General features: G+C 34.6%; 1 protein-coding gene across 3 annotated transcripts in view; it reads right to left on the bottom strand.

Moving 5' to 3' along the window:
- The window catches only part of LOC145733459 (uncharacterized), a 278,672-nt gene that overhangs the window by 127,856 nt on the left and 127,746 nt on the right, over positions 1-23,070 (bottom strand). The window contains exons 1-2 of one of the 3 annotated variants that reach the window (XM_081986491.1): positions 10,781-11,156; positions 1,841-1,886 (exon numbers count right to left, since the gene is read on the bottom strand). The exons of the other annotated variants lie outside the window; for them this stretch is intronic. Coding sequence (XP_081842617.1) covers positions 1,841-1,886; positions 10,781-10,837 — 103 coding nt within the window. The 5' untranslated portion in view covers positions 10,838-11,156. Of the gene's footprint in view, positions 1-1,840; positions 1,887-10,780; positions 11,157-23,070 lie in introns of those variants that run through there. 3 annotated transcript variants of the gene reach the window in all.

The raw sequence follows: 23,070 nt of genomic DNA, 5'->3' as shown, positions 1-23,070 counted from the left end.
AATACAAACTACTTTAATTTTGAAGAGAATCAGACAGAATTATAAGAATGTGTTTCGTTTGAAAAACTAGACTTTCTGTCCTTTTTTAGAACTGATTTTTTGACCACATTGTATTATATATTTTGATGTCTTTCTGCACCCATTCCTAGAACAAACTTTGTCTAAAATCACAAAAACCAAGAAAAAAACCTTTCCTGATATGTATAAATTAAAAATGTTTTGGAGACCAAAAATATCAAATTTTACATAAAATGGTAAATATCTCAGAAACGGATACAGATAGGTATATGACATTAATACACGAAATATGTCTAGAATTTGACGTAGAATACAAAAATGAAAAAATATATAGGGTTAATGCGTTGCACGCATATTTTCTAAGTTTTTTTAGACTCTCCAGTTGTGATAATTCAGAAAGTTAGTGGGTATTATTAGGCTAGGTTAGGTTAGGTTAATTATTAGGAATTACCGGGCATTACAAGAAATTAGTGGGCATTACTGGCATATTAGGAATTAGTGTACAAAATTTTACTCAGCGGTTTACCCCTCGAACCAACATATAACCTCAATAAAAAACATATTTTTGAAATCAGCAAAGAGTAATTATTGTCCGATTGAGAAAATAAAATACAAGGTGTTCCATTTTTTAGAATAATCACAACATGGTGTAAATTTGACAAGTGATTGACGTATGTCAGTTTTCAACAGATTCTGGCATTCAAGGAAAAACTATTGAGTAAAATATAGAAAAATACAAACAATACAAAGTGAAGGTTCAATCACAACCTTCACAACAACTTACAAATATTTATAAAAATAATTTCTAAAAATAGCCACTGTTTCTAAATAATCTACATATTATTTAAAAAAAATCAGAATTTAATTTAATTACCCATATGAGACAATTTAAGAATGTGACCTTTATTAAACAGGGCTAAGGCTGTAATAATAATTAGAGCCGTCTAAGCAACGTCGCATCGATGTACCTCGAGCCTTATTTAAATTTAAGGACGATTAACCTTAAATACATCTTCAAAGCGGGGTATAAATGACAACAGGGGTGAAACTTCATTAAATTAAAGTCTTTAAGTCTGCGCGTAATGTACTCGGAGATTATTAATCAATTTTTTATGGGAGCTCGCGAGATTTTAACGAGATTTTCCTCGGAGCAAATCTCCTTTGTGCTTTTGCAGTTTGTAAGTAATAATAATACGTAATTTTAATTAACGGGTTGCATTATATCGCTGTGTGTCAAGGTTTAAAACAGAAATTATTATCGTTGTTACTTGGTGGTTTCCAATGACTTCCTGACTGCATATACAACTATATTTAGCAATAATTGGCTTGCAGCTTTTGGTGTTTGTGTAATTATTTTGTGCAACAAAATTGGAAGTTTCAAGGTTCGATCAAATAAAATTACATTTTTTTGTATTTGACAAAAAAACATCAGAACGAGCGATTAGGGAAAGGCGAACTTCAACTTTTTAATTCCCATTTAATCGACGTCGTCGTTTTTATTGTAAAATTCCTATTTAAAATCAGTCCGAGCACTAATTCAACCATGGCGTTCGTTTTTGCAGTCGAATTCAATTTCGTTCGGTTCAGTAAAAATATTAGTTTTTAAAGAGAACAAGAGAGAGAAAGAGAGAAGGTTATATGGCTACGTGATTGTTCAAAAACACGAAATCTGGGGTAAGATGCAAATTATAATGCCGGCAAACACCTGTGGCAAACATAATTATTACAGGTACAAACGACCATCACGTAAATGCAAATACTCGTATAATAAAAATGGCAGCTGCTCCGGATAAAATTACAACAACATATTAAATTGTATTACCTGCAACTGGCGACAGTTTTCGCATGACGCACCATCTTGATTTCCACTATAAAAAAAACAAAACAGATTATAATGGGTACCACTGGTAAAATAAAACACACAATGCGGGCTTGGGTTAATGTGTAACCAAGGCTGATAAATTCCTGCTTAGTGAAGCTTTCCTGTTATAAAAGCTTTCTTCAACATTCAACTAAACTTACCGGCTTATCGGCTATAAAGTAAAAAAATGTGACGAGCAATTATAATACCAAAGGCTTGACACACATTCGTTAACGAGAAGGAAGCTTACAGAGCTACTGGAAGATAACGAATTATTACAATAAAAATAATAATAATAGTACGTACGTTTAAAAACTTTCTTTATTATGCGAAGTTGAGATGATGAAAGCTCGTTTCAGTACTAGTTTAGTTTGAATTAGTTCAGTAATGTTTTCTGTTTCATTGATTTCAAAATATAACTTATGAAAAAAAACTGGTATGAACAAATATGGTAATAATGGTAGCGAAGTGAAACCAAAGATTGTATAGTAAGTTTAAGCTAGGTTAGGTTAAATTTCAACGATATTTTTTTTTTGCTCAAACATCAAATTTTTACCTTAAACTCTGGTCAAATTTGAAACACTAAAGATTATATCACGTAAATTTAGAAAAATAACTTAACAATTTGACTCCATCATGATTACCAAAATCACGTGACCATCGTTGATATTTTCAGCTGACATTTTAAAAATTGTATTGACTTTCAGTGGGGAAGTTCAAGTTTTAGAACCTATCCACCAGAAATTCTGAATTTCTAGCGTCACGTGACTGATTGTAGGTGTCTGGTAAGTCACGTGACCATTTTTCCAACTCTCAGCAGAATTTTGTGTTAGTGTAAGTCAACTAACTATTTTTACCGTAATTTTTTGCTTTGAAACTGATTTTCCACTTCTAAGCGCATTTTTTGGGTTAATCTAGTACACGTGACTATTTTAACCCTGCCATAAATTAGTTTTCTGTTTTTCTACTTTTTGTATTCTCTGTATGTTTTCACTATTAATATAAGTTTGGCTCAGGTGTCAGTTCTGAAGCAATTTCATAAAACTAGATTTTCAAAGTCAGGTGACCTTTATTGCAAATTTTGGGTTAGGTTAGTCCATCTAAGTGTTTTTACTCGAAATCTCAAATTGCAGTATTGAAGACAAATTATAAAATATTTCATGTCCATGATACTATTTGAAGTTTTTTCAGTTAGTTGTCTAGGTTATGTGACTGTATGAATCCTAACCTAACCTAACCTAACCAATTTTTTGTACACAAAAATGCCTTTTTGCATACAAAATACTTCTATTATTGCTCAGTGCCTCATAGTGATAATGCCTTAAAACTGCCTAAAATGCCTCAAACTGCCTTGAAATACATCAAAATGCCTTTAAATTATTTAAACTGCCTCAGGATACGTTCAAATGTTTACACATTTGTGACATTCTTAAATTTAGTTATAAGTCTCCTGGTATTGAGATAATGATACATCTTGATAAAATACACCCTTGAAATAAAAGTTTTTGTGGTCACGTGACAGTTTTTAGGTTAGGTTATGTGACAACGTAAAGGTTTTACCAACTTTTGACACTTGATGAAAGACCTTGTGCCGAAAGCTTCAAATTGAATTTCTAATGTCAGGTAACTGTTTTTCTAAATTCTGACCAACACAAAATATTTTTTGTACGGTTGCCTCAAATTACGGGTTATATTTTGACGTTTTCACGAATCTTCTAACTGTCATAGTAATCAAGTTAGCACGTGCCAAATAAAGACACTTATCATTTAAAAGAAACAGTTGAAAATTTGGTAATTTAACATTAGACAGAGTGGTAAAATTGTAAGAACTACATCACGTGACTGGATAATTCAATTTTTGAGCTGGCAACATTGTAAAGGCCAGTTGACATTGTCAGAAACAGTCACGTGAACTTCAAAACGCAGTTTAAACTTTGGAAAATGATAAATTAAATTTGGTCAGTTGTTAAAACTTAAATTGCAAAATACACGTTACGTGACGATGAAAATGCAATTCGGAATGTTTTTGCAACACTGTAAAGCCTAGTTGACATCTGTCAAAATTAGTCACGTGACTTTTAAAATGTGGTTTAAAATTTCAAAATTTGGTAAATTAAAATTAGACTATTTTAGACGGTTGTAAAAGCTGAAATTGCAAGAGACACATCACGTGAATTTGATTATGCCATTTTAGAGCTTGCAACACTGTCTAAGCCAACTGACACCTGTCAAAATCAGTCACGTGACTTTAAAATGTAATTTAAATGTTGGAAAATTGGTAAAGTATTATAATAATTTGTAATGAATATTGTTTCAACTCAATACCATGTAACAAAGGTTTTACCATAATAATTACATGTGCCTATGCTTTTCTGTTCAGTTTTCAGTCAATTTTGCTAATACACTATATTTTGAAATATACAGACAATGCCTCCAAATACTCTCAAATGCCTTATAAATATCTCAAAATGCCTCGTAATGCCTTGTATTACCTCACATAGCCTGGTAATAATGGGAAAGTGTCTCATAATACCTCGAATTACCTCGAGTGTGTTAGTGTGTATACCAAATTACCTCGGCGATCTACCCTTCAACTGTATGAATCCTAACCTGTATTAGTTTACGGCAATCTTTGTGATCTTCCTAGTTTTTTCATTGTTTTCTGTAGAATCTTCACAGATAGTTTCAACTCTCCTTCATTCTTCAATTATTAGATTTCTATATGGGTTAGGGCTCGCATTTATCAGATTCTGAAGATTCTAATAACGACTAAAAAGTTTATTCATTTTATAAAATCAATCATTGCATATTTAAAATTTCTTACCTATGAAAAAAAATGAAAAAAATGTTTTACATTAATTTTTAAAATAACTAACATTTGGACGTTAGAAACTTCTTAAAAAACTTTTATTTTAAGCTTTTAAATGTGAAATTAACTTGAAAAACACTGGTACCAGCACTGATTTCTCTCATAGCTGAGAATAAAAAAAAATGTATTGTAATTTCACTTCCTGTGAGATTTTACTTTCAAAGATTAATAACTTTTCTACAGTAAATTTTTCAGACTCTCTCGTTTTGAACGCTGCAAGCAAGTCTTCCTCAGGGGCAATACCGAACAGTAACGAGGAGTATCATAAAAATTCGAAAGAAAATAGCAGAAAATTACCTTCTCTCGAACATTTCCCCTTTGTGTACACACGTAAATATTTACATGTCTGAATGCATTTAAATTTTGCAATTTAAATGTTTTCTATGTTTGAATTGTTTTTTCTGTTGTTTTGTAATTTGTATGCTTGATGTAGACTAAATGAACAATTCTCTAAAAATATTAAAACTTTAATTGGTCCAGCATCTGTAAGATAATTTAGTTTCAAAGTTTCTTGGCCTGGATCATCCAATCAGTAGCTAATTCAATCATCCAGTCCAACTTTAAGATCCGGTTAATTCGATTATTGAAGCAAGGCTTTTGATTCGGCACAAATTGTATGTTGCTCAGACGATTAAAATGAAACTTTTCTGGATTCACAAAAAAGCAGAGGGTGAATTTTTCCTCGCCTTGCGAAAATCCCCCTGTTCGGATGAAAATTCAGCAGAAAACACGCTTTAAACCGTTTTTACGGCCCGGCCAAAAAGTTGCCGGGATTAAGACTTACCTGATGGGATTCGGCAGGAAAGATTTGAATGGGAATGTACTTGACCCACTTCCTTCCAAGCTTTGAAGGCCCTAAAAAGCCTTCTCAACTTCCTAATGGAAATTTCGCCCGCCACTGGCCAAAAAAAACCGTTAAATGGGCGGAACGCAGGGTGCCAAGATGTTAGCCCAGATGTGAGACGGCTTGTGCCATTGAAACAGTAATATAATCGATTTATTTTCCGATAAATGCGGCCCTAAATGTTTGTATCCAGGTAAATACAGATTAGTCATTGACAGTGACTAAATCTAAGGGTTATTTGTATTCCGCGTTACAACTTGGTGCTCAACGAGCGTAACATTTCTATTTACAAATTCAAAGGTACGTCCGACTGGTTTATTGTTGCTACCGAGAATTATCGAACATTTATTACCGTGTTTTGCATAAAAGAATTTCCATAAATCATGCCCGGCAAAAACAAGAAAACAAGCGAAGTCCAAGATGTATTGTTATTTCTTCCGAGATTGCTGGCTGTTTTATGTCGCAACAGTTGATATCAACTATTTATAGTGATTTTTCTTCTTAACGGTTGAGACGGACCTTGGCTAGAAATAGACATTACAGCCACACTGCTACATTGTTTTAAAGGGGGTATAATGGTCAGGGTTGGATAACGAAAACAAGACAAGGAGACAACTTATAGGAGAACATGAAGTAAGTGGCCAATGTTTGAGGTAATTTAACGATTTTTGAAGATTGACAAAGCTCAATTAGACATTCTAATTTAAAAATGCTTAACATTTTTTTAATGCAGAGAGCAAATTAAAATAAAGTAACACAAAAAACGTAACAATAAATAAGAAAGGAGAGGATCAAGTAACAGAAAAACTTAATAATTGTAATAAACACTTCATTTCCTTCAGATAGTTCAAGATGGCGGACTTCAAAATGTTTTATTTGCTATCTTATAATAATATGCACTTTTGTCAATTCTTCTACTGCGATAGTAACTTCTATTCTGCAAAATTTTCTTACTAATAACAGTTAACCTAAATTGACAATTAAAACTTGTAATATTGAATAATAATTCTATTATTGTCCAGTAGATTTACTAGATTTTTTTTTTATTTTTTTGGTACTTAAGAACATGATGAATAAAAAATATATAATAAATCACATGTCTACCAACCTGTAAACAACCACAACAAAATAAAACTTTAACAAGAATTAAAGTATGTCTTTTGTATGCCTTTCAAACTCGGCATTAAATTATTAAACAGACCATATGGTTGCGACCAAATAAATTTGACCTGCTTAGAAGAAAAGAACCCTTAACTACTTAAGCCTAAGCTTTCATAAAGTTATTTATTAGGGTAGTTTGCATACTTGGAGCGATCGTATTTCACTTTTAATATAAACAACAACGTCTGTTAGTTCACATGTAGAACTAGCTAATTGGCTTTTGTTATTATCTTAATAAAAGTAAATCAAATTTCTCAGGTTTTTATATTATTTTTGAGAAAAACGACTTTCAGTAAAAAACCAAACTGCATGTGGTCGATTTTTTTGTTGTATTTTTCACAGAATCAAAGTCAGTCTGACAGCAGTAAATTAAACCTTTAAATCATCAAAACTTGGCCTTGGGCTTGCAGGATAAAAAATAAACAAAAGCAATTATGTTTTTTAATAAAACCGATCCAATCTGCGACCGAATCGACATCCGCATACAAAACAGACCAGTTTCAATATCCGTTTTAACTACAGCTTGAACGTGGACAATTTTGGCAAATTTAACAGCTTTATGTCTATAAATGTGCCATTTCTAAATAGAAAAAGACGCCGTACGCCACTGGATTCTTACCGAAAAAGGTCCCTTATTATTATTTATTAACACATAGACCACTTTTGCCTCCCAGGGGGCGATGTTCTTTATCGGTTGCGTGGTAACTTGACACCGCAAGCCAACTGAAGAAACCGATGGTCGGTTTATTACGGTTTCCCTGTTATTCTTTAAGGGTATGGAAGTGCTAAATGATTCGGGGGGTAACCAGACACCCTGTTGCCAAACTGGATATGGGCAATAAGGGCCACAGAAAAAACTAACGCTTTACAGCCGATAAAAATGCATCGTGTCACTAAAAATCAACACACACCCGGAGGGACAAAAAGGGCCACTTTGCTTCTCCATTAGAAATTAATCGATATGGACCAATTTTGCAAATCCGTCCCGCTTGGGGGGGACCCATTGAATAATTTATTGGACCTTTTCGGACGAGAGACTTTTGCTTCTTTTTCATGCGACCCTATTGGGAATTTTTGACGAGCTGAAAATATTTTATTTTCTTATCGTATATTAACGACTGCGAAGTATAAGAAAGCCCGTATTTATTGGCGGATCGATCAATAATAATCAGATAAAGATAGCGTGACCGAAGGCAAATCAAATATTTGCCCCCAGGTAAATAATACGATCAACAATGATAATCGTATTGGCTTATAACGGGTTTTTAAAGTGCACTTGGAAATGTGCCACTAATGCTTTTTTAAATTTATCAGCCTCGTTACACATGTCGGTAGTTGTATAATGTCCGCTGTAGAGACGTAATTTGATATTTAACAGACCTGTATTAGCTTCTTGAATTGATACGTTTATCGGTACAACAGTGACATTTCGTTGCGTAACAATGACCTGCCAACCTCAATTTAGAGAACTTTGAGCAGGAATAGTTGATACAGTTTTAGCTGAGTGAAAATACAAACAAAAACATACTGAATTTCCTGTCACACATTTTCCCACCATTCATACATCAAAGTATAAATATCAACGTTGTTGAGCAGTTCCCTGTAAATGTCGTTGTCAGCAAAGTATCGGAAATATGAGTATGTCGATTACCATAATATGCAAACATTTGGTATTGTGTGGACTGCAGTCCTAGCCATGTTTAATTCAAGACCGTATCCACTATCGACATCATTACAACATGAAAAAAAAAACTTGACCGATCACCTGACCTGTTGCGTTACGCTGCCAGTCATGTCAGCAGCCTCATGCATAATTGAATACTGAATAATGTAATAAATATTACAAATTGTACTTTTTTAACTTTACAAGGGTTTGAATACACGCTTTTATCAACTATTGCCTTTTTTTTTGCAAAAATGCAATAACTGTCAAATATGGCCCGTTGAAGCTGTAATTAACCACAACAACTTGAACTGTAATTAGCCTTGTTTATAGCTTCATAGCACTAACGAGACAATTTTGACAATTGTGACAGGTGTCACGTGATTATATTACCAATATCAAACTGTCATTAAATGTCACAATTGTCAAATATGACATCGTGGAGATACAATTTTTTTTAACATTTTTGTCTTTTTTAGCTTCGCAGCACGACAGAGTCAATTTGACATTTGTGACAAATGTCAGGTAAATGTATGTAATGTCTCAACCTGTCACTAAACGTCATAATGGTCAAATATGGCTTCCTTAGGCTGTAAATACAACTTGAACAGTAATTAACCAAAACGACTAAACGATATACTTTTTCGTTTTTTTTTTTAGCCACATAACACTGCCGAGTAAATTTTGACAGTTATAGTAGATGTCACGTGACTACATGTCCAATCTCCTTAAACCCAACGACTGCCGTGACTATTCACGAAAATCATATGCGGTATCATCTCAGAACAAATAGCCATAATGGAAGAACAACAGGGATTAGAAGAAGTGCTCAAATCAACGGGAATAAGACAGGGAGACTCTCTAAACCCGGTACTCTTTAACCTAATTATGAACGAAATAATAAAAAACGTTAAAAACGCAGGGCAGAACTCACAAAGGAGAAATGACAATACTGTGCTACGCGGATGATGCAGTAATTATATCAGAAATCGAAGATGAGCTGCAGATATACAAGACAAAATCATTAGTTGTAGCAAAAGAAGCTAGAAAATGCAAACTAGCTGTTAACGACGAAATAGTAGAACAGGTGATGTACTTCAGATACTTAAAGGTAGAAATAACCGCCCATCAAGACAGGAGATCTGAGGTAAAGAATCAAATAGACAAGGCCTCTAGAATAGCTGGATGTTTGAAAGACATTATATGGAAAAACCAGTTCCAAAAATTAGAAGCAAAGACCAGAATATATAAATCAAGAGCATAACCCGAACGGCAGAGATGAGAACACTCCGAAGTATCACAGAACACACGCTCCGTGACAGAATACCCAACCAAGAAATAAGACAAATCTGCGACATACAGGACATTGTAAGATTGACGAGACAGAGACGGCTAGAGTGGAATCAACACATCAACAGAATGGAAGACCGCCAGGCAGAGGAAGACTGTCAACTATGGTTTCGTGGAGTAGTAAATTCCACTAGAACTGTAGTTAACCAAAATGACCCATTTTGAAAGTTGTCATCAGATATCACGTGACAGTAATCCACATCTTTGAATCACTCTGCATTGAGGTTTTCGAGAATAAATCTAATGTTACTACATCGGTTACCACTGAGGTACTCGTTCAGGAAACCGATCAGTTTGTATCACAAAATAAAAAAAAGAGAAGAAGATGCATTTGAAATGAAGTGTAATTTTATGAATATCCGAGGAATGTTATTCATTATTGGCGTTTAATTAATGAGATTTCAATAAAGAAGTATACCCATACCCAGCCATACGAATTTGATTTATTAAATTTTTTACAGGAGATTCAAACAGTGGCGGATCTGAGAGAGAGCCTCCTGAAACCAACTAGGGTCAATTAAACAAATCACCCAGTTGAAATGGAGTGAGATAGAAAATTAAAATTTTCAGTGTTAGTAGAGGAAAGCATGTTTTACCAAGAAACCAGATCGGTTCATCCGGTCAGGATCAGGAGACAAATTTAAAAATAATTTTGAAACATTTGAAAGTTTTAACTTTGGTAAATTATGACATTTGTAGTATTTTTTTAAAAGTTGTAATATTAAACTAAAACTGGTTTTGGCTTTTTCTGAGGAAGCAGAAGTAAAATTACTATCAGGTCATCATAGAATATAATATGAACGACCGGAAAAAATATATGAGAATAAAAATGTGGAATTAAAGTTTTACGTTCAGAAAATAGTCGGTTGGCAGCACTTTGAAACTGTCACTTTGACGTTACTTAACAAAATGTCATTGTTTTTATACTACTTAAGTAGGTTTTAAATTTTTTAGGGGTCTGTTAAATATTGAAATCACTTAATAGTAAAAAAACCTAATATAAATGATATTTACCTTCTTTCCATCCCGAAACTTGACAGTCCCCTCGATAATGCAGTTGTTGTCGCACATGTTAACCAACCAATCAAATCCAAGGGAACCACCGTAACAAAATCACATAGCACCCTTCACTATACCAAGTACAAACACGAGACCACCAAAAATCCTGCTGGTTCCTAGGAACCACAATAGGCACTGTCACTGACGTTAAAAATCGAGCAGGTACCCGGATAAAACCAGTCGAAAACACCGGGCCGATTTGCAAAAAAAAAAACCAAAATGAAGAATCAACAAAACATTTGCCGGCGATCGGAAAAGATCGCGCGTTTTCGTTTGAACGGTCGTTATAGCCCTCACGACAAAATGGATGGCGCGCGACTGAAGCGGCCAAGTGCGGCTCTCGTTATCCTAGTGAACCATAGAATTGTGAATTGCGCCTGCTTTGTGTGTATTTTATTCGGGGATGGATATGATGATAAACGAAGACGGGGAACATGGAGGAGTTTTAGACTGACGTAATTAGTGTCCTGGAGTGTTTCTCATTTGTTTTCTGCAAAAAAATTATTGCACTTCAAATAGTTGTGGACTGAGAGATAGAAAGTGTCACAAACTGATGCTCCAGACAAAGATGATCAACGTTATAGTTAGGATGTCAAACTTGACTTTTTCAATAGAATACTTCTTATAACATAAACTTTTTGAATTCCGCTCTAAATTCTGAATATATTTTATAAAACATTGCATATGTTAAAACGCAACGGTTTACGAGATATTGACTATTAAACATTGAAATTTTCAACTTTTACTTGGAATTGCGTCAAAAAGTGATTGGCGTAGAGGGACAATAAGTTGCTAATCTAAATTCTTCGCCGACGTTTCGTTTATTCTACATAAACCTCTTCAGGGCTAGGGAAGAAAGTTTTGGAAGTCTATAGCAGGCGAACGGTTGACATGTTCCTATCTTACTTTTTGAAATCTATTTAATTTTCAAAAAACTTCAAATTTCGAGAAGTTTTTGTTTTATTGAAAATTTTAGAAGTACTATCATAACCTAGATCTCAAAAAAGTAACAGATGGGAACGTTTAAACCATTTTGCTTTATCTTCAACCGTTCGCCTGCTACAGCCTTCCAAATAATAAAAATTCCAATGTTTAATAGCCAATATCTCAAAAACGACAATATTTAGAGAAAAACTGATTAGAGCAAAATCTTATCTTTTTATTACCTACAACTTTGATATTTGAAGCTTTTTCATAGGAATTGTAGTATTGTACACTTCCCAACATCAGGTCGTTTTCTCGGCATCATTTTTCCTTTAATTTATATCTCTTCCTTTTCCAATGGGTCATCCTACCATTTTTTTTCACTTTTTACCAATTTCAAAAGCTCAGCACTGGTCTAAGGACGAGAACTAGTGATTTAGAGACAAAACAGATGAAAGAAGTCTTGTATTTGAGATTTTCAACGGTTAACACATGAACAAAAACATGAAAATGTCTAGTCAGACATCTAAGAACACCATCTATCTCTAAGGTGAGGTTATGTTATCTTGAACCATTAGCGTTCTTCTTCTTTTTTTTTTAAACACAACATAAGTTTTGTTTCTGATATCTAATGATATAAAATACATTTGCAATTTTTCAAATTTAGTTTATTTATAATAATAAATAACACAGACAGATAAAAAATTTGAAAACACATAAAAATTTGCTTAAATATTCTTATTTAATGGGTTAATTATGCCACCTTACAAAAAAATCTAAAAGTAATGAGATATAACTGCTATTAGACTAAAACATATCAATAATTTAAAAATCTATTAATTTACGATTTTTTTCTTCTCCCTAGTAAACGAAATTAATGATTTCGGATACCAAGCTGCTCATATACCGGGTGTCCAGAAGCACTTTGGAAATATACCTACATAGAAGATTCACATGGAAAATTCGTTGCTTGTGGCGCCTTTACAGATGATGTATAAAAAACGATTTTGTAAGAAAAAGTTAATCTGTGATTCGGAAATGGTTGTTGTTTGTGATTGATTATATTGTCTTGAAAATAAGGATTTAAAAAAAAATAAATAAATAAAATTTATTTATTTAATTTATAGAAAAGGTACATTTTTGTAGGGATGTCAAGTGTTTACCATTATAGTTAGTTTTAGTAGGATTGTATGTAGTTATTAAGAAAATTAACAGTATTACTTGATGAACTTCAAAGGAGGTGAAAAAGGTGGTACGTGGAGGTAGAAGGTGGGAAAAAAGCTTTTTTTGTTTTTGGTTGTTGATTGTCAAGAGAGACTTTTAATGAGAACTGGAAAGTCAGTTTTCTAAAAAATTGGAGCAAAAATCAGACTATTGAAGATCAGGGGATCTTAGAAAGCTTTTTCCTTCCGGAACGGAAGTTACTGGGTGTAATACCGAGTGCTACTAGCAATTGTACCGTCTAGTCCACGTTATGACATGGAGCAGATTGTGATAGAGGACCTATTCCAGAAGTGGTTAAATCGATAACCGAGGAGGCTGTTACCGAGATACAGCCTTTGCAGTTAAAAATCCACCTCAACGGAAAAGAAGAAGATTGGTCAACTGACGGTTTATTTTGGACAATTTGGACTCTTTGACGAAGAGTATTAGTTGTAAGTAGTTTGTAATTTTTTGTATTAAAGACATTTGTAGTTTCAATGATATATTTAGAAGCAGGATTTTTAGGTAGAAAGTAAGTTAGATAGGTTTAGTTATTTACCTTAAAAATAACTTGGCATACCTATAATAGAATTTTTATTCAAGCTTATTTATTTAAATTTTCTTTATTTACTAGAATATTAGAATGAATGGTCAGGGTGAATCTGATGCCAGTTATGACGATATTATCATGCAACTAGGAGGTGAGGGAGATTTGAGTAAATCTCATCTTCAGGATTATAATAATCATGACAATATCAACAATACTCTTTTGAGTGGTTTTCTTTTCTTGCGATTTTGTCGAATCTCTACTTGTTTCTGAGATAGGAGCAAAAGAAGTTTCAGCTAGCCATCAGTTAAACAATTTGTAAAATACTAGTCAAAAAACAGTTCAAACCCGAATCCTATCTATATGCAGAATGTTCCAAAAAGTTTCCTTGCTGATTTTAGAGTATAACTTTACAGTTAGATTAAACCAAGTGATTAATGGAGAAAAAGTAGGGGGAGAAAAACAAGAGTGGCATGAGTAAACTAAAAACTCATTACTAAAACTTCTTACCCTAATCCCCATTAATCCATGTAATTTACTTGTTCTCAGCGGGTGCCACGAATACACACATACGTGATATTAATTTTTGCAAGGGCGACACTGTATAGAGCCATCAGGACGAGTCTCCCTAGTGTCATTCCAATCAGTGGTGGAGTGATCAAAACAATAAAAAACACCGAACTTAATGGATAGAACAAAAGACATCAGTTTTCGCCGCCACTGACTTACACTGCAACCCCTTGGGGATTGACGCCCTTGCGTTTGGGGATCACCACCACGGACGACGGAAATTAAGCATACAGATTGGTCCTTCTCTGTTATTGTTTTAATATTGCATCATGTGTGTGGCGACCGCTTAAATTTAGGGTAGAACAAGTTTTAAGGGTGGGTAGCCGAATTATACCAAAAGGGACCCAAGTATAATTACTGTTAGTACGGTTTTATTACTCTCAAAACTTTGATATTTAAGTCGGACACCTCTGTCTTCCCCGAACATTGTTTGGCACTCTAAAAATAAAAGTTGTAACTGAGAAAAGCCATCTCTTCAATATTTTACTTAAAAATACAATACTGATTGGAATCTCATTCTATTTAACGTATCTATGTAGGTCAATCTTGAAACTAATGAATTAAAACTGACTATTTTAAAAGGAGTTAATAAACATTAGACAAAGAAGCGAGTGAGTTATTTAAAAATGCATCCGGCAATTTAACTTAGAATATTGGAGATTCGCCAAAAAAGGCATTGCAATTAAGTTTCCTCTTGATTTCGAGATGATTGTTAATTAATCTCCGGACGCTTTGTAAAAACGCTCCCGGTTTAATTTCAAGGCGTAACTCTCAAATACTTGACATGGCCGAAAAACGCATTATCTGAATTGAAAACCGTGTTTGTCGACAAGTCCCCTCCCCTCTCACTCTTGTTCGTGGCTCCCATTACTTTTAATTTACAAAAGTGTTGTCGACACGTACTGATTTAATAGAAAATTAAATGGAGCATGAATTTATGGGCGACAGTATGTTGTGTTTTTCTTCAGCATTGTAATGTCATAATTTGGAAAAGAAAAACAACAAACTAGGTTGTACAGTCTAATCGTATAGTTTCGGATTTTAGGTGATATAAGGAAAATTACTATAAATTAATTTAGGTAAAAAAATTCAAAAGTGTGTGTACAGGGTTTTTTCCCATAAGTAATGGTAAATAATTTAATAGCGGATTTAAAGGACCAAAACAATTCGATTTAACACAACTTACCTCAAATGAAATGTCAACAAAAACAGAAATACAGAAGAAAAGAAGAAAGAAGTCAAAGTTATTGTTTTTAAATAATCTTTTTTTAATTACTCACCAATAACTTGGAATTTCTTGGTAAAATTAGATATTCTGGGGTTTTTGAATATAGCAAATTTGATTATCAACGCAGTTTTAAGCCAGCACGGAGAGGTCGCCCCCCTGCAGAAAATAATTCGCTTTAAAATCGACATAACTTTTTTCTGGTATAGCCAAGTGACAGCTGTAACCCGAATATCTGTTTTCTAATATCTTCTTGCCAAAAAAAGTATACCTAGTAAGTATCCCAAAAACAAACGGTTTTCGAGTTTTTTGCAATTCAAATATTGACCTCAATTGAGACTCATTTCTTCATACACAAAATGCTTCAGGTAAACATTTGGAGGACCAATTTTCGAACTTGGTGCTGGTCATGATATTTGGCTTCTCCGACCAATTCAACGATTCAAAAAATTTTTGGTTAAGTAATTTCTCACGTAATGAGAAATGATTTAAGGTTCCATCCTCCAAGAAGATTACAAATTGCAATCATGTTTGGCACGAATAATTGCAAATATCTCGTAAACTGTTAATCTTAAGGATGCCAACTAAGTATAGGTACCCTTTTTTGTTAAAAAAATATTGGAAAACCGATACTCGGGTTTCAGTTGTCACTTCGCCTTACCAGAAAAAAGTTAGAGTGATTTTAAAGCAAATCACTGGTTTTAGATGGCGATCTCTATAAGTTGGCTTAAAACTGAGTAGGTAATCAAATTTGGCACCCTCGAATACCTAATTTTAGTAAGAAACTCCAAGTGGATTGCGTCTTACTTGAAAAAGTACATTTTAAAAAAATAACTTTGACTCCTTGTATTTTTGTTTCTTGTTTGTTGTTGACTTTTTGTCTGAGATAAGTTGTGCTAAATCGAATTATTTTGACCCCATAAATACGTCATTAAATTATTTACCATTACTTATGGGACACCCTGCATAAGTTGTGATATAGCCACCAATTTCATTGTGAAGAATAAAAGAATGATGAGTGTTTAGTGATTTTCATCTTTCTTTCCTCTTTTGTTCTGTAATAATTGCGAGTTATATTTCGATATCTTTGTTTATGAAGTTTGAAATAATGCATAAAAAAACAACATATTATTAAAATTTATGTGGTAAACTGAAGTACTTAATACAGCTGGGTCTCCTGACTACAAAATTTAGACAATTTCTTTAAATCCTCCAATTTAGTAGCTGCATTCCGAACATTTATAGACCCTTGCTAAATTTCCGTAACACTAACCGAGATATTCGATTTGTTTTACTTTTTTTTTGGTAAAAAAATTCCATATCTCCGTCATTTTTAGGCTGTAAAAATCTCAACACAATTGAACATATACAGTGTGATAAAAAAATAGTTAAACTTAACTAGTAAAACTAAAACTGCCAGTTGTGACAGCGTTTACCGGGTTTTAAGTGGGTGTAAACCTAGTGTACTGGATGGACAAAGTCATTGTCAACATGATTTCCTGCAAAATTTCCGTATCTGGAACCGTTTCCGAGATATTTTAAATTTTTTTATTGGAAATTGTGTCAAAATTTTAAAAAGTTTGTATCTCCGCAATTTTTGGGGTTTCAGCGACTGTAAATAACTCAAACTGTTTGTCTTAAACTGCTCTTTCACCTTGTTCTAACTGCAAGACGACTGAACCTATACAGGGAGTTCAAAAAAACAAAAAGAAAAAGAGTTAAATTTGAAACTAACGCTCTGCCTGCATTGGATACATTTTTAGTAGATACTGATAGATTTTTGTCACGTGATTATGGTTCTTTTCTTACTTATTTTCATTTAGCAACAAACTGAAAAGTTGAAGAGAGCTGAATCAGAGGATCTCCAGGGCTTATTAGTCCCTCACACATAACATTTTAGCAAAAATATAAAATACTGTAGATACAACAATACATTGTTTTTAGGTGTACATTTTACAAAATCCATTGATTTTCTATGTAAAATACCAAATTATTTATACGATAAACGTATACCGTTGAGTTTTTCTATTCAAACCACGTATGTCTGAGGGCAAATAAGGGTTGGAAAAAATAAAACGTTGGCTTCGACCCGGTTAAATCGCCCTTGAAACAGGGTCGAAAACGTGGCACCGGGGCATTGTTTTAAAGCACGGTCCGTCGTCTGTCATTTAGGGCATTAAGAGGTGTTTTCATGCCAAAATCGCTTTTGAATTGAAATTTCCTCATCCATGAACGAGGGTCTCGATTGTTTTAAGGGCGAATCTGAGCTGGAAGGGTGGCAATTCAAACCGCGGCGCATTGATTTCGGTATTTTTTCCTTGACACGCCATATAAGATTACCATCGCGGGAAATAGAAAACATTTCCAATTTTTTTGCCAGGAAACTGGGCAAAAAACTCGACCGAGGCATAGAAAGTTTTCGAATGAAATCGAAGATCGAACTTTCCGAAATAGAATTGAACACGGCGGGCGGTCTGGCAAAATTAAATTTATTTTTTGTCGAATTTGTTCCAGCTGTCCCATAGAATTAATTTCCTTGCAGAAGAAGCAAAAATAGATTTTCAGTCGGATAAGGTTTATATTTCAAGTTTGATTAGGGTGTTTGTTTTTTTAGAAAAACTGAATTATCTGTTTGCTAATGGAACAAAAACATTCACGTTAGCGTATTTTTTGTGAAAACGAAAGTGGCCTTCCTATACAGATCTTTTTTTCACCCCCCATTTCGGATTCCGTTTGAACGGAAGTGAAAATGCGGAATGTCTAGTTGCGTTCTACGGCGAAAAAGGTTCGAACTCCTGTGGGGGTTCGACCCCGAATAATACAGGAAATCAAAGGATATTTAAGGTGCATAGGAAATGTGAACGCTTATCCGTTATTCAAAGTCCCCTTTCGGATTTATTCGAATGGGAAAGTTTTCTAAGGTGAGCACCGTCAATAAAATGTCAATTTCTTTTATATGTATTTTTAAAGATAATTTCCTGTAAATAAGGAAAAATTCTAATTATGATTTTGTTTTCAGTCAAAATACATGTTTAGGAGAAACCTATTTATTGGTAGTGTCAGTCATTTCTCAGTTCCTCATTGCTGATTGCTGCTACGCTGATCTGGTGGTAGTTTAAGAAGATTGAAAATAATTCACAATTCTCTGAGGCTCGTGAACTTAGATTTATTTTCTAGACAGCAGGGGGCACCACAAAAAAGCTTGAAGGGGTAAAAATTACACGAATTCTGGAACTTCTGTGTATAGGGAAAAACTTTCTTTGTCCTCTGAAGTTCCTAGCATGGTCTACCCGTCCTGCAAGAAGGACTATGTCATCTGCAAACCTCAAGTTGTTCAGATACTCCCCATTTATGTTGACTCCAATATTTTCCCATCATCTGTTGTGAATAGTTTTGAGGAGATGGTGTCTACTTTTCTAATACCTTTCTCCAAGGTAAATTTGTGTTTGTGTAATACATTCTCACTACAGCTGTTGCATTATTTTATATATTCTGGAGAGGGGTGGCGTATCTATACTGTACTCTGTAAGCGCTCAGTGTAAGAGTCAAATGTGCTAAAGCTTAGGACGTCCCAGTTTATGCATTACAATTCCTGTTCTAGTCTTTCCATATGTTCTTGGAGCCTTAGCGTTCTTCGGACATTATAAGTGGCAATCATGAGTTTCTCCTTGTGTTCAAAGTGTGTGTTGGTTCTTGGGTATGTTTCTTTGCCGAATTTTTGCCTTCCCCAGAATCCGTGAGGCAGACTGATAGATCAGTGCAAGATTCTGAGCCAGCCGTTCTACTTGCCTAGGGTAATAAAGTTGTATAACTCGACATGATTCATTTGGAAGGGTTTTAGCATTTAAAGACCACGGGTTGGCGAGTCAGGTTTCAGCCGCCCATTCTGCGTACAGACGCTGCTGACTGCCGCCCACTATGGATCAGATACTGTCGGTATTCTCCATATCTGGCTATCCTCAACTTAGCTTAACCTGCAAGGTCGATGCAGATGCCCCGGGTGTGGCACTTAGAACCATAAGTGAGGATTGGGCGTCCTGTGAGGACTATTCATCGCCGACCACTCACTTACGATCTATCTGAGTGCCACCGTCTTTGATGAAAGGTACGCCGGTTTTCACATATTTACAGAGACAATGGCAATTACCCGCAAATTTGCCAATAAACTGCAAACCACCCAACGAGCAATGGAGAGGGCTATGATAGGAATAACTCTAAGGGATAGAATCCATAACGAGGAAATTCGTAGAAGAACTAAAGTGACAGATGTTCTAAGGCTTGTGGCACAACTGAAATGGAGATGGGCTGGTCATGTGGCAAGACAGGACGACTACAGGTGGGCACATAGGATACTAGTTTGGCGCCCAAAAGAGACCAAACGGAGCATTGGTAGGCCCCAGAGACGATGGCGAGACGATATCCAGAATGTTGCAGGAATAGAAAGGCGTGGAGGGATTTGGAAGAGGCCTACATCCAGGAGTGGATAAATACGGGCTGAGAAGAAGAAGAAGAGATCGGTAACAAGTATTTTTAAAATTTTGTATACACATTTTACAATTAATAATACTACAATCAAACAATAAATAATTATAAAATTATTAAGCTGACTTTCTGTTGACTTTGTCTCGTTTTTTAAGTCGAGGACAAATCGCCACGTTGTTCCTCTCCCACTCGGTCCCCAAACTATTCCATATTTATGTCAGGCCCTTCTTTTCCCAGAACCATCCTTTATCCGTCTTTGTCTATGCCAGAAACCGCACTGTAGTGTAGCTAGTTTGTTTCCCGGGGGCGATTTGTAAACGTTATTGCCAAATGCTTTGCTTGAAAGGCATTCGCAGGAATAACGACGTTCATTATTTATTTCTATTAAAATTTTCTAGCCCCGGACCCGGAAAACGGGACCAGTTTGTCCTGGATTTAGAGGTTGTTCGCCGGATGACGATAGTTTTGAGTGCTTCGGCAATTTGTGTTTTACTTCGGCATCTTCACTTTAATGGTCTCGAGGGTCGTAAGACATTCTACGGGATTATTGCGTTATTTATTTGCCGCTACCGAGTTTTGGACAGGAAACGGCTTCTTCGCGGTTTTAAAAGGGTTTTTACTGTCTTGGAAAAACGACACAGGCAAATCTGATAATTAAACGGGCTTGCAGTTTTTCCGGTTGAATGTCTTGCAAAAGACACCAAATTAATTACGAATGTGGTTTTTTCGGGGAAGAAAAAACTGGGACCTCGTGCTCCAGATAATGCATGACGAAGACGCACAGCTGGTACAATATATTTTACTAACAACCGACTGTGACAGGTCGCTGAGATATATGCACCTCTTCCTCTTCGGGACCCTTCTTATTTGAGCTAGAGGCTTATGAATATACATAAGTTAGTGTACGCGATAATCAAAACACGTTTCGTTTAAGTGGAGAGTAGAGCTTTAAGACTTGCAAACTTTGCCCCGGAGAAGTAAATCTCTTTTTAATTGCGGATGAAAAGAAACTATAGTGTTTGTTGTTTATTCTCAAATTGTTAACGAAAAAGATTATGCGAATGTTAATAAAGTCTTAGATATACGAATGAAACATTATTAGTACTTCTTTTTTGTGTCACTCTGTAAATTAAGCGGAAACAAAGCTCCTTACTGAACTAAAACAATCCACGCAAAGCGTATGGTCATATAAACACGTGAGAGAAAGGAAAGTTCGTTTAACTCCGGGAGATTTTAAAATTAAAATGAGAGTGGATACGGTAGTAGACACAACAGATTGTTAACACCCAAACGAAACGAATAAGCCTATTATTATCTTTTGTTCGTGTATCACTGACATCCGAATAAGGCGTCCATATTTGGTCCGGTATTTTCCGGAAGCGTTCTAGGTACAACTCTTGTCTATTGTGACGCCCTGTATAACTGGTCAGTGTCAGAGGCTATGAACTGAACTTGCGTTGGTGGGCTTTATCTAAATTATACCACGCACGCTATTATGGTTTTTTGTGGTAAAAAACCATTGTATATTATTTTTGTCCGAAATATTTTAGAATACTGTTTAGAAGTACGAATGCCATACATAAATACTAACTTGAGAGAATACAGAACACATTTCTAAGATATTTCCAATATAAAGAGACAGGGGTGTTCTAAATCCATGTAAATTATGAACATCGTAAAAATTACAGGCTTATGAGCTGTGAAAATCATAGAAATGTGAAAACAATTTTTTCTTTTTAAAATACAAGTTCTTTCACATGACTCAATTATCATTGATTTTTTAGTTTGAAAGATCAAAAAAAAATTAACCTTCCTATTCTATATTTGGATTCCTTCTGTAGAGTTTGTAAATAAATAAATACATATTGTGACACCTTGTATTGGCTAACGTCAGAGGTTATGAACTAAACTATCAAAATTATTCCATGCACACTTCTAGTTTGTTTTCGAAGCCACCGATTGAGTTTTAAAGCCCTGACGAAGCCAATAAATTACGACGAAACTTTGAACTTTTCACTCGCACACGCTCCGCCAAAAATTAATAGTTGTTGGTGGGAAGTTTGGAGTTCTTTTAGCGGCAGAGTGGGAGTTTGTTTATTAAATCTTTCAGGAAATAATCAGAAAATCGAAGCGCGTTTCTGTTGGTTTTTTTTCCTGAACTGGCAACATCAAAAGCAATAACCCTAAATTAATTCCAAGTTCTTTAATCGGCCGTTGCCAGAATTCTATCCGTCATTCAATTTACTTTCCCCAGTTTTAGTTCGAAAATAATGGTCTCCAATTACTCAAATAAATTAGGAGATTTTTTTCAGTTGGTGAAACGGATCTCCATCGTCTATAATATAGGCATGTTGCGGCCGTTTGTTACGTCTTGATTAATTTAATGCGCCTTTCTATTAGTTTTAATGCGTTTTATGGCACCGTCTAACTACTAAGAATCAGCTTTAGATTATACGTGCGGGGTATAAACACGCTCATTTTATTGGCTCGTGGCTTGAGGTCGCTGTTTTGTTGTTCTACTTCCATCGATAATCTACATATATCAATTAGTTGGTTTAAAATGTGTTTGAAAGTGCTTCTGTAGATTTTTAATCTGATTAATGATATCTAATTGACACATAGAACATAAAAAAATTACATAAGAACATTTTTATTTTTTCATGCCAAAAACTACGTATTCCCTACCTTAGGATGCTCGTGAGTTTTTAGGTAATGAACTTTCGCTAGCTTTTGCTGCATTTTCTTTTATATTTTCTAAAATTTTATCCAGTTTTTGCTATTTTAACTGACTTACAAAATGAGTTCAGTATTAGGTGTCTTTTTTACTACTTTTTGAAATTCAATATCTCGGTAACATGAAGAGCTAGAGAAACCAGCTTTGGCTCATTTTATTGCATTTTTAATCCTCTTTCTAACGGCGTTTTAGTAAAATCTATAAGAGTTCAAATAAAAAAGTTACAATCATTCAAAAATTGAAAAAATGCCATTTTTGCAAAAAGTGCAATTTCGGCAATTTTTTATTTTGCTCCAAGAGGGTTCCAATGCACAGCAAAGGGCATATTTATACCAAAGGAACTTAAAATAGGTGAAATAAGTACAAAAAAAGCACTTTCAAATTTTTAATTTTTCAAAAAAATTGAAAGAGTGGGGGGGTATGACGGGTCAATTTTGACTACTTTTTGAAATTCAATATCTCGATAACATGAAGAGCTAGAGAGGCCAGCTTTGGCTCATTTTGCAGTATTTTTTATCCTCTTTCTAATGGCGTGTTAGTGAAATTTATAAGATTTCAAA

Source organism: Ips typographus, linkage group LG1, assembly GCF_016097725.1.
Source record: "Ips typographus isolate SLU linkage group LG1, UJ_Ityp_2.0, whole genome shotgun sequence".
NCBI classification, from domain to species: Eukaryota; Metazoa; Arthropoda; class Insecta; order Coleoptera; family Curculionidae; genus Ips; species Ips typographus.
Note: the sequence above shows the minus strand (reverse complement) of the source record. Positions and strands in the feature narration are given on the sequence as shown.